The following is a 12,317-nucleotide window of genomic DNA, read 5'->3' as shown; positions in this document are numbered from 1 at the left end:
GGATGATTTTTCTTAGACAAAAGCATGCTTTAGAGATAAGGAGATTTTCTACCTTATTTCTAGATCTTGGTTCATTCTTGTGTGTTCCACTATGAACTTCATTGCATAGAACAAATACTCCAATTGACCTGTTTCTTAAAAATATTGAAGATCCGTTACCAGGATTCATGTTAAGAAAAAAGTAAAATCGTTCTCTGGTAAAAAGTTTTGAAAAAACTATGAGCTTTCGACAGACTGAACTGCTGCTCGTTATATTTAAATTTCTTTCGCTTTTAGGCTTCACACATTTTTATCCGTTGAAGGCAGCAGTTCAGTCTGTCGAAAGCTCATAGTTTTTTCAAAACTTTTTACCAGAGAACGATTTTACTTTTTTCTTGACCTGTTTCTTGCGAACCAGTTTGTTCAGTGATTCCAAATTAAACATTTTTCAATCGAACCAGTGTGTTCAAGGAGCCATCGTGCCAAGCATTTGTCAATCGAACCAGTGTGTTCATTTGGCCATTGAGTAAACACTCGCTATAAGGAAGCACTGTTTGGGAATTTCAACGCCATTCTTCCCTATGTAGAAATCAAAAACGTGAAAAGAACATTTGGAAGAAGCCTTTAACAACCAAATACAAAAAAAATCAATTAAAAAAGAAAATGCCGCGGTTGTGTGATAATTTTCCCGCTACAAGTTCGCCTTCAGGTATTCTCGCGCGAAGAGGGCACACCTTGGCCATGCGCCACGAAGACAATCAATTGTAAATGCCGTTGTTTACAGTGTATTCAACGTATTTTGCGTGATTTCGAGGACGGCGGCTGCATTTAAAGTTTGATGTAAAGAAGCAAAAATTTCTTTTGTAGCTCATTCTTGGAATGGATGAGGCATGCAATTGATGGAAGAGGGTTAGATGGAAGTTACAGGCCGCGAACGGTAGTGATTTTACAATCATTTAAATATAGAACAAGACGCCTGGGGGCCTATACACGGATGTACTATTCGAGATGTACTGATTGTGTGAAATGGAATGATGTAACAGTTTCATTTTTAAGGTTAATTCTTGAAATTGACATTGTCATCAGACAAGCGATATAACAACCAAAAACTTTGAGCGGACGAAGACAATAATAATTATTGTTTATGGCAGCAAGATAGTAAACACGAACTCACTCAAGATAAGTGTGGCCATTCTAAAGAGTTTGTTTAATTCTAGCTGTCTTAGCAGTCAAATCGTCTGTTAGACCCCTCGGGTCTTAAAGGGTTAACAAATGTTTTTACAATAAATAAATTCTAGTTAAATTACAGATTTATCTTTATGGTAATCTCTCGCCATTTTCCAAAGTTTACCCGTAGTTTTAGTTCACTGTAACTGGACAATTTATTTTGACTGTTTGTGCATCCCACGGATACGCCGTTCCAGGCGTCTTGTTCTTAATAATTTCTTTTTAACTTTTAAGGTCTGGAACCATTACGACCAGGATAATTCAGGATACATAGAAAGCGATGAACTTCGGGTAAGAATTTGTTTCTAGCTAGGTTTTATTGCCTGCAGTGCTCGGTTTTGTCGTAAAATTAGCACACTCGTAGAGATACTACCTAAATACTATTTTAATATTAGGCGATAATTAAGTTGTACACAAAAGGTTTATAAATAAACTGGCTCTAAGGGGTCTCATATATAACCTAGCACTTCACATTACACTGTAATCAGTTAGGTCTCCTATATAGCTCAGTGGTAAAGCATCCGAACTTGTATTCGGAAGGTCGTAGGTGTTTGACTCCTGCAACGGAGCACTTGGATTTTCCCAGAGTCTCCCGGAGTCAATATCGATAAAATAAATCTCTTCATGACATAAATGAACCAGGTGTTCTGCGACTGGTGGATCGGTGGCTCACGTGGATCAGCTGGATCGATTTAAATCCCTAGCCCCTAACTGTAACCTCTGTTTTTGCATTTTTAAGACTTCGCAGCCTTGGTAGAGGCTCTGACCCAGTAGTTTTCCTGATTTCCACGAGATAAGCACCACCTGTTGCTGATTATTATTTATTTCGTTTTTCTCCCCACAGGGTTTTCTGGCAGACCTGCACAGTCGCGAAGGGAAAAAATTGACTCCAGATTGGATTGACGAAAACGCCATTGTCATGGTATGTTCATGGTATGAACGACTAGACAGAGATTTATTCTTAAAGGGATAGTGTCACGTAATTTTAGTCAAACCTCAAAACACTAAAAGACATATTTTCATCAATGAAGACCAAAAAATAATGCTGTAGTTTTATTGCAATGAACCATTGAAGTACGTCAAAGCTTGTTTGCAGCCACGGCTTGAGAGGATGGAAATGGATTGAAGCTTGAAAAGACTCACCAGTTTTTTCAAGTTTGGAGACGGGTATCTTAAGACAGTCGCCAAAAATTAAATACGAATAGCTCTTTCTGCCATAAATATATTTCATATCTTTCCAGTGGGTCTTCAGGAATTAATGTCGTACGTGTGAGCCTAGAACTGATTTAAATTTTTACCCCGTTTTGACCTTAAAGCAGCAAGTGTAGCATGAGAGTGCTCCTTAAAGCTTTGAGAGCGAAAGAGACTCCCTTGTAAGCGATGAGATTAAAATTTTCTTGCGTGAAGTCAGTCACTTTGCTCTTAGCTACTCTCATGCAGCTATTTAGAGTATACTTCAAACGTTTGTTTTACACGAAATTGTAGTGGCCGTTCATTATTAATATCATCTTGAATTGAAGTACCGGCGTTTTTCTGTGACAAGAGGCTTGTTATGAAAGGATGAGTTTTTAAGACCCAGCCGCTGGTCCGAACTCACGACTGATTGTGAGCTCTTCAACTGCAAACCGAATCAGTATGAACCAATGACGAGTTTACGTAGAATTAGAGACATTAGCTTCCACAAACACCTCTCTCTTGAATAACAACTGGTATTCAATTCTCAACCTCGGATAATGCATTTCGCGTGCTCTGATTGGTTCACTCAATCTCGGTTATCAGCTCATATACCTTAGTTTGTTACTTTATATGGTAAATGATTGCGCTTAGCGTTGCAAAGCCAATTTTTTTTTTTTCCGCCGGAAAGCGAAATTTCTCTCCGAATAAAGCCAAAAAAGAAAAAAAAATTGCGGCAAGTTTGGATCAATTCCGACGTTTAGAAGTATGCGAGAAGGCAAGAAATGTTTTTGTGATGAGCCTACGTATGTCTGACCTCAAGGTATTACACATTATCGCATCTTCATCAAGGTTTTTCGATTTCGCTCGGATTTTCACGCTTTTTTCACTCGTATATCGTACTTCGAAGGTTTTGGAGTTTAAGGAATTTAATAAAACAATTATTCGATTCACGCTTGTTGGATATGAGACTAGTTAGCCTCGTTGGCTATTTACCATCTCATATCCAACGCGCGCTCATGGAATAATTGTTAAATAGATGAGTTCACGCTCTTGAGTGCATCATAGGTAATCAGGGTAACATGCCGAGAAATTCAAAGGTTTGTATCAAAATTCAAACCAGAATATACTGTACATGACCCTACATTATAGACTTTCGCCTTCATAAACCAAACAAATAAGTTCAAGTTCACACTGACTAGATGAACTGGACTTGGTATGTATTCTTTGGAAATCCTTAACATTGCTTTTTTTGTCTCCATACATTCTCTGTAATTTTGTGCCTTTGGAATTACAGGAAATGCATGGCAGAAACTTTGCTTAATAAAATAATTTCTACAATAGCTTTCTTCCCCAACTTTATTCTGCCGCACCTTTGAGCGCATAACTTTTGTTTTGGAAAATTAAATACTTGAATACTTTTCATCGTTTTGAACTTCCATGCAACCTTCGAATTTCTCTCCATCTTGCCCTGATTACCCTAGTCCTGTTCCAGGACTCCCTCTTACCCCGCCCTGAAGATGGGCCTGGAATCCAGGCGGGAAAAGAGAGAGTCCTGTAATACTTGCAGGCGCATGCTCGGAATGAGCCAATCATATTGCATTAAATGCCAGACTGAATATGTAAATAAAGCGAACCTTGAAACTCCGACAAAAAATCGTATATGAAAATTACTGTGTGATTCGCAGTGTCAGGAAAGAGAACATCTAAATTATGCCTCGTCGTGACCAAACGAGGAGAAAAAACCCCGATCGCAGTGATGTTGGAAATTTATTGCCCAATAAATATAACGACTGAGAGAAGATCGGAATAAATCGATGCAAACTGGGGCCTGAACTAGTAAATATAGCATAGGATTTCACTAAGCGACAAAACAACTCGGAGTCAGAATTTCATAATTTTATTATCTGCAGTACTTTACCTCTAACAATGAGTTTCAGAAGGAAAGTGCTTTTAAGTAGCAACAAAAAAAGCAAGGTGACACACGCTCTTAAGTAGCATTTTTCAATCTTATTAATTAATATTCACGAACACATTTTGACCAGAAAAAAAATCGTGGCAATTAACGTCCAAATAATCAATGTTTGACTGTGCATATATATGTATAAATTTAATAGGAACATTATTGCTTCATCATTGCGTTATCAACACAAACTGGTATGCAAAGAAGCAAATAGTCCATGTTGTAATTCAATTTCGTCTAACTTTGTCAGGAATAATGCTCAGTTTTTCTGTCATGCAAACGTCTTTTAGTTTTTCAGATATAAAAATCATTGCAGTCTCAACAGGCAGCTCTACATAAAACCTTAGTTTGGGCACGGTCCTAAGTCTTTCATTGTAAGGAAAGAAAGATTTAAATGTGACAAGTGCTTTGAAAAATTATTCTAAGGAAAAATTAATAGTCTGAGTAAATTACTCTACTCTAATTACTCAAAAAAAAAAAACAGTTTGTCACCGGTGTTTGTGTATTATTCCTGATAAAACTGAGAGTATTTACGACATTTTTTACTTGACTGTTTTATATTGAGTATCCAAACAATGTGTCCCCGATTTTGAAAAAAAAAATGGTAGGCCTAAACTCCTGAAACAATCACAGTTTCAACAATTACTGTGCAACTCAAATATGTGTTCACTGGATCAGTGCAATTATCACATAACTAGATCGACAGAAGTAATGAACAATAAACAAGAGTTCTAGCAGGAGATTTATTAGTCTTCGTTGAGCGATTCACATCCACGACCTACATACAGTATATTTGAAACTTTCAAGGAGTCTCGGGAGAGCAATTAAATCAAAATTTGATATTTTTCTGCGCCAACATCATGCAGCTGTTCAGTTGGGTTTCAGGCACGAAATTCCATACTTTCGTATGTCATCCATCTGATCTTCCACGATTGGGACTCACGATAAGAAGGACTGATTTACAATGAACATCGGACTCGGATCGAAGAAAATCGCAATCATATTAAAGGGGCTAGGTCACGCAATTTTAGGCAATTTCAGCACTGATCGAATGGTCGTAGAATTAACTAAAATATCAAAATAACTGTTCAAAACTATAGAAGAACTGCAACAAAACACCGGGAAGCCAAGTAGGGACATGGATGGACAAAACTGGAGAGGATTGAAATGGATTGATTTCGGTAAATTTGAAAAACGTCGGCCCACCTTTTTTCAAATCTATATCAGTTTATATCAAAATGTCATTTACACAGCTGGAAAATCATTCTCAGTAGTTATGTGGCCGTGATTTTGCAAATGAAAGACTCTTGCTCTGCCAATTTGACGTTTAGAGCTCATAATTAACAAAATTGAACAAAACTACCTAAAATAGCGTGGCCTAGCCCCTTTAAAGGAACAACCATGTAGCAAACAGACTTGCCAAATCCTGTTGCAGGTTTAACAAAACCATCATTACCGGTAACGACTGCATGAATAGCTTGCAGTTGTTCCGCCTTAGTCACAAAGTGGCATTTCTTAAAGGCGAGATCAATTGCCTCCAAAAACTTGGCGTTATAATTTCCTTTCACATTATCCCCATGTATCCAGTGTAAAAGCACTCGGAATAAACTATGCCCAAATAAGGAATCTTTTTCCAAATATGGCTTTTCCCCCAGTTTTGGGGGAAAAAATGGCGTCATTTCGAGAAAGCGCCTGCAAGTAATACAAGACTGTCTCTTTTCCCGCCTGGGATCCAGGCCCATTTTCAGGACGGGGTAAGAGGGAGTCCCGGAACAGGACTATGATTACCCATGATGCACTCAATAGCGTGAATTTGTCTATTCTTTTTTTTGTTTTCATGATACCTAGTTGGACCTTTTTGACAAAAACAAGGATGGAAAGCTGTCGTTGTCAGAGATGTCAAAGTAAGTATATTATACAAAAATTTGGTTTTATCAACGGAGTTGATAATGCAAATTGGCCACCGAACAGAGATTCTTAAAGCTGACGTTTCGAGCGTTAGCCCTTCGTCAGAGCGAATCGAGGAATTGTGGGTTACGTGTAGGTTCTATAGTAGAGTAGGAGCTACGCTATTGGTGGTAACATGGCAACGTGAAAAATAGGAATATATTAGTTAAATGAAAAGCGTTCGTTAACTGATACCGTGAGGTTTAAGGGTGCCGATTTGAAAGATGAATTTTTGTTCCAGATTCTTGCGGCTTTCCGTCGTACCTAGATGTAGGGGAAGACCGCAGATAGCCATGTGTTTTTTGGAGTGGTTAGGCAGATTAAAATGACGAGCGACTGGCCTAGATGCATCCTTGTCATTCTTCTCAACATCGCGAGGGTATTCGCGGAATCGCTCACCTAGTCGTCTACCTGTCTCGCCAATGTATAATTTATTGCATAACTTACAGGTTTTGCAATAAATGACATTTGCGGAGGTACATGTGAAACGATCGGTGATCTTAACAGATCGGTTAGGACCCGATATCTTCCTAGTGTTAACAATGAAAAGATAAGTTTTGCATCGTGAGCGCGCACATTTGAAAGTGCCGGGTTGCTCGTTAGTTTTGAGCGCGCTTCTAACTAAAAAGTTGCTTACGTTTTTGTCGCGTTTGAATGAAATAAGTGGAGGTTGCGAAAAGATTCTACCAGTCTCGGGATCATTTTGGAGTAATTTAAAATTACTAAGAATGATGCTTTTGACTGCGTGATTAAGAGGATGGAAAGTGAGGGTGAATGGAATTCTGTCATTCTTATCTTTTTATGACGTTTGTAGTGCTGACTGTCGATCAAATAAGTGTTTCTCTTACAGCCCCTTCCCGGCATTCACTATTAGCAAATCGAACTCTATTTTTAAGCTCAAATGTCTTTCGCTTGTTCGCACCTAACGTGTCACAATAGACTTTTGCTAGCGAGCCGCCATGTTGGAATCAGGTGAGAGTCAGGCATATTAACTATTCAGTTTGCAGGGGTTTCAGGAGGTCGGGAGAGTTCACTGCGTATAAGCCAACGGTGATTTTTATTTAATGAAGCTTATTGCCCTCCAGGGCTTCATTGAAATCCGCCCGCGTATATATAGTAAAGTGATATGTTATTACATTTATAGTTTATTTACACATAAATTTTCGATTTGTAAAGAACTACAATCTTGGAAAAAAAGGGTTGAGAATATTAAAAACAGGGTTATTTCGCGCTCTACGTCCTCAATATCGCACATTATTAGCGATCCCCCTCCCCCCTACAACCAATGTTGATAAGCCCAGGTTCGACATGCTTTTTTTGGTCTAGCAACATTGATCAAGGGGGGGTGGGGGCAAAAAGAGAGCTTACTTATTTTTCATACTTGTGATCGGAGTTTCGTCCAAAAGCAGAGTTTCTCAACAATTTTGTCCAAGATTGTGGGCCCGCACGGAATTATTGGGAACTAATGATCTACGCAAATTAGTGTTCTAAGGAGAGAAATTGTGTTTCCTGTGATTTGGCTGGCGTCCGGCCCTGTAAAAATCTTAACTCTCAATTTATATTTTGATTTTTCCCTAGCTAAGATTTTAAAGTTACTGATAGTCATTTAGTTTAATAGTTTAGTTAATTAATTGATTAATATATATTTCACACTCCTGAAATTAATGTGTTATTGACTATTCGTTTCTCCTTGCAGAATCCTTCCCCTAGAAGAAAACTTTTTGGCACAGTTTAAAGTGGTAATACCTCATTATGCACTTATTTTTGTCCTTTGTTTTTTTCTTTAATTTCCAGTGAGTCAATCAACCTAGAGAATGAATGGGTCTTTTCTGTCATTAAATGTTGTAGTTTTAGGTTCCAAGCTGCATTTCTTTTTGTAGTCACAATCCCCGAGAGGGTCGGCAGGCCTACCACATGCCAGCTCAACAAACGCACTACATCACTCAGTGTCCAACACTTCAAAGTGGGGTCCCTATTTGTCTGTGTGCCCTGTGGAGTAGCCACACAAGCAATACTTAAGCTGCTCGCGTTAGCTCATGAATCAAAATGGGTGACCGGAGATAAAAAACCTCCACCGCTGATTTCACAGACTTTTCTCCTAATTTTTATTTAGATGGAATATAAATATACATCTCCTACTCACAAAACTACGAAAATTTGTTGGCCTGTAGTTCCACGCGCGCGCAGACTCGGATGCGTAAATGCTGGCCCCATTTGGGAAATTCATTCTTTTATGTCTCTACTCGGACAGTAAATTGTTTTTAATTTTTGTATGTTAACTTTTATTCTTTAAAGATTAAGAAAATTCTGTGGGTGAAAAGGAAATTAGAGGCATTTAACAAAAAAATGATTTTTCTCAAGAGAGTATGATGGTAAGAGAGGTAATCCCTCATATCGGCCCTATTCCCATCGTAATCCCTCTTAAGTTAATTTTAGATCTCCTGCGAGATCCGGTATTCCCACGAGGGTTAACTGATAGCCAATCATATGTCGCCATTTTCATTGCGTGGGAATTCGCTCAGCTGTCAACATTGGTAACATATGGCGGCATATGATTGGCTATCAGTGAACCCTCGTGAGAATACCGGATCTCGCAGGAGATCTAAAAATAACTTAAGAGGGATTACGATGGGAGTAGGACCAATATAAGGGATTACGTCGCTTACCTTCATAATCTCTTGTTTTCCTGTAAAACTGGCTCAACGGATTTTTTAAATATTAACTATTTTAGAGATTATTTCTAACATTATCAGGTAATGCTGTACGGGAAGATTTCACCATCCCGTCTTTTCAACGCTGAAAAAAATGTAATATGAATAAATCTATGATGGGCATTGAAAACCTTAGCCAAATTTCGTCCTGATATGATTATTTACCCTAACTACATCTAATAACAGAATAAATTTTGTTGTGCGAAAAAAAGGACCGTTTTTTAGCCTCCTTAATGCCCCACAAAGTTGATAATCCGTCAAGAAGATTAAAAGGTCTGGTCATTTATACGTAACAGATGTATTTACAAAAGCACACGAGATAAACAAATGATCCCACGCACGGTTGACTATAAGTACGGTGCTCAACTGAATAGCAGTTTAGTGTTGCAGGACGCGACCTACAGACTTTGTATTTCTCCCAGAGGACACGGCTAAAGCAGAATTTTCTTTTCAGGCACTGGTATTTTAATGCCCTGTCATATTAACGAGGATGGTGTAACTTTTACTTGTAGGAAAAACTCACCGAGGAAGAATTCAACCAGATATGGACCAAATATGACGAGGTAACTTAAAATACCTTTTTCCATTTTTCAAGCTATCTTGCATGTCACGAAATGTTGGGCGCTCATTTCCAATCAGTGTATTATTTGCTGGATGCAGTTACATTTGCATTTTTTAAATTTAATTTTCACTGTTGACACTAGCTGTCTTTTGTATTTCTTATTTCTGAACTTTTCCATTGCACTTGAAAAAGGCTGGTTTAACATGGAAATTTGGCATCGATCGCTGTAAGTTGCTTCGGCTTCTACTTATACTCCTTATTCCAAAATGGCCGGTATTATGTTATTCTTTTGTTTGCTTGCAAAGTAGCCCTCGTTGCCTCGTTCTTAAAATTCAAATTCAAAAGAATATTTAACCTTGAACCAGGCAACAAGGACTAATTTGCAAGCAAACAAAAGAATTTTAAAATGGTGGCCATTTTGGAATGAGGTGTATATATCCACTAATGGGAGGCCGCTCTGGATCCTGGAACGCACAAATTTATCAACACACAAAAAAGCCTAAATGAAACTTTACACTGCACCTGAAGAAGGATGGTTTGGCTATTCGGCTCCGATATCCACTAATGGAAGCCTGAAGTGCTCTATCTCTCTACCTCCTAGGATTTTGCAGTGAGATCTCATCCATCCATGTGCTTGGCCCCATTCCGAGGCTAGGGTGTTCCCCTCCTTACCTACAAAACGAGCCTGCATACAACTGATTCCAACTGTGAGCTCTTAAGTTCATCTTAAGCTAATATCGTCAAGTGGTAAACGTTCAGTGGCTAACGCAGATCGCTGGAGATCACGGAAGTGTGCTTAGTGCTTTCAAAATTCCCAAAGAGCACCATAATTCGATTGACTCCACAAATGAGTAGCTCCGCAATGTTTTATTTCATTTTTAGTGCGGTTTTAGCAATACAAAGAATACGGAACGAATTTACATTCATCTGAAGCGCACACAAAATTATAACACTCCGCTCTTTATGATTTTTGTCACACACGATCTCATGACGATTGCTGACGTTCATTTGATCACTATGTTATAAGAGATGGATTACGTAGAACTGCACCTACATTCTTAAATGACTACTCCCCATAGGCACTTTTCATGGCCAATTTAATGCAATCGACGAAACGACAGAACAGAACAACAAGAACAACAACTTTAAAGAGTGGCAAACCAGTTGAAAAGTGCAGCCGAGAAGTTGAACCATGGACTACCGGGATCAAACTCAACAAGTGGTCAGAACTAATCTTGACCCCGGGATCTCCGGAGCTCAAGGCAAACGCCCTGGACCGCAATGCATCCTTACTTGAAATTTGACCGCCGTTAAGTTTAGTGAAATAGTTTTTGGACAATTCTTATAACAGTTCCAGTACCGGATTAATTATTAAATTAACAGCCATTAGTGCGGGCTCTACACGAAAAGCACAGGATATCATACGTATTTGAGGGATTGTAATAATGGACAAAGATTCTTTAAAATCTATCTATTAGGATGGAAACGGATTCATCGCCGACGAAGAAATCGACGCTCTGATGCATGATTTCATTATTACAAAATTGAAGGTAAAAATGAACGATATTATTCATTGTACAGTCTTCACCCTCTTTTCATGGTTTTTCTACATACCTGAAGTAAAGCCAAAATAAAATCTGGCGTCACTATATTAAGTCATCTGTTTTCGAATTACACACCGTTTTGGGCTACTAGGCTGGAACCAGGCCGCATTTCGGCCTATCTACTAAATATCTACAACTAACAATTTATTTATTTATTTGTTTCTTTTGCCACACTGCATCCATTATAAGATGATACAAGTTTACAAGAGAAAGAGAAAATGATCAGGGGGCGAGAAAACCTTAACGACACCACGGGGCTTCTATTTATATTTATATAACATCCCAAGTTATTCTCGCATTTTGATTGGTTCTTGCCTATGATCTATTAGAGGACAGACCCACGATTGCCGTCACCATCAAAAACCAGCTTTAATTTATGCGAATAAAGTTTAATTCTTTATTATATAAAACAAATAGATTCCATGTTGCCGCGCGTCTGTTTAGTAATAGATCACAGAAGACGTCAAAATGTGATAAGAACATCAGTGACACACTCGGCTATGGCCTCGTGTGCCACTTTTTGGCTCTTACGACATTTTGACGTCATCTGTGATTCATTACTGACCAGACGCACGGCAACATGGAATCTATTTGTTAAATAAAAGTTAAAGTTATCTTAATGTACGCGTCTCAATCGTTTCCTTCAAATGGCATTCTTACTTGGGGGGGGGGAGGTAAGAGGGGTGGGGGGGTGCACTTTGTCGAAAATTTCTCTCCAGCAAACTCCAACAGCCTGCACGATGCCTTCTTGGTCACTGCTCTTGAAATTTTTAACTGAGATGTCCCACTTCCTATTTTTAGAGAGAGGTGGACTCCAAAGAAGTCGCCAATTTCAGGAGTAGCATCATGGGAGGATGCCAAGTGGACATTGACAGAGATGGAAAGATCAACAAAGAAGAACTTAAACGTTTTCTTCTGGGACAAAAATAAATGTTGAAAATAAAGACTTTTTTAATATTATTGTCCATGTCAAGCACATTGTTCTTTGTTTTATTACTGCTCTGAAAACTTTGCGATAACTGTTCAATAAATTATACTACAAGTTACTCGTGCGTATGCAAGATTTCATTTAGTTGTATAATTTCCACTGAATATAAGTTTTGGGGAATTAAACCATGGCACTTGTCTTGAGTCAGAAGGCACCGCGGTGA

General features: G+C 38.5%; 1 protein-coding gene across 1 annotated transcript in view; it reads left to right on the top strand.

The window, feature by feature from the left end:
* LOC137972198 (calretinin-like) overlaps window positions 1-12,212 on the top strand; it is a 28,213-nt gene extending 16,001 nt beyond the window's left edge. Inside the window, exons 5-11 of the mRNA XM_068819066.1 lie at window positions 1,441-1,497; window positions 2,051-2,128; window positions 6,191-6,246; window positions 7,986-8,028; window positions 9,513-9,563; window positions 11,041-11,112; window positions 11,968-12,212. Of these exons, the coding sequence (XP_068675167.1) occupies window positions 1,441-1,497; window positions 2,051-2,128; window positions 6,191-6,246; window positions 7,986-8,028; window positions 9,513-9,563; window positions 11,041-11,112; window positions 11,968-12,096 (486 nt within the window). The 3' untranslated portion in view covers window positions 12,097-12,212. The remainder of the gene's footprint in view (window positions 1-1,440; window positions 1,498-2,050; window positions 2,129-6,190; window positions 6,247-7,985; window positions 8,029-9,512; window positions 9,564-11,040; window positions 11,113-11,967) is intronic.
* Window positions 12,213-12,317: the final 105 nt, after the last annotated feature.

Source organism: Montipora foliosa, chromosome 1 (assembly GCF_036669935.1).
Source record: "Montipora foliosa isolate CH-2021 chromosome 1, ASM3666993v2, whole genome shotgun sequence".
Classification (NCBI taxonomy): Eukaryota; Metazoa; Cnidaria; class Anthozoa; order Scleractinia; family Acroporidae; genus Montipora; species Montipora foliosa.
The sequence above is the reverse complement of the archived record's forward strand: the minus strand, read 5'-3'. Positions and strand labels throughout refer to the sequence as shown.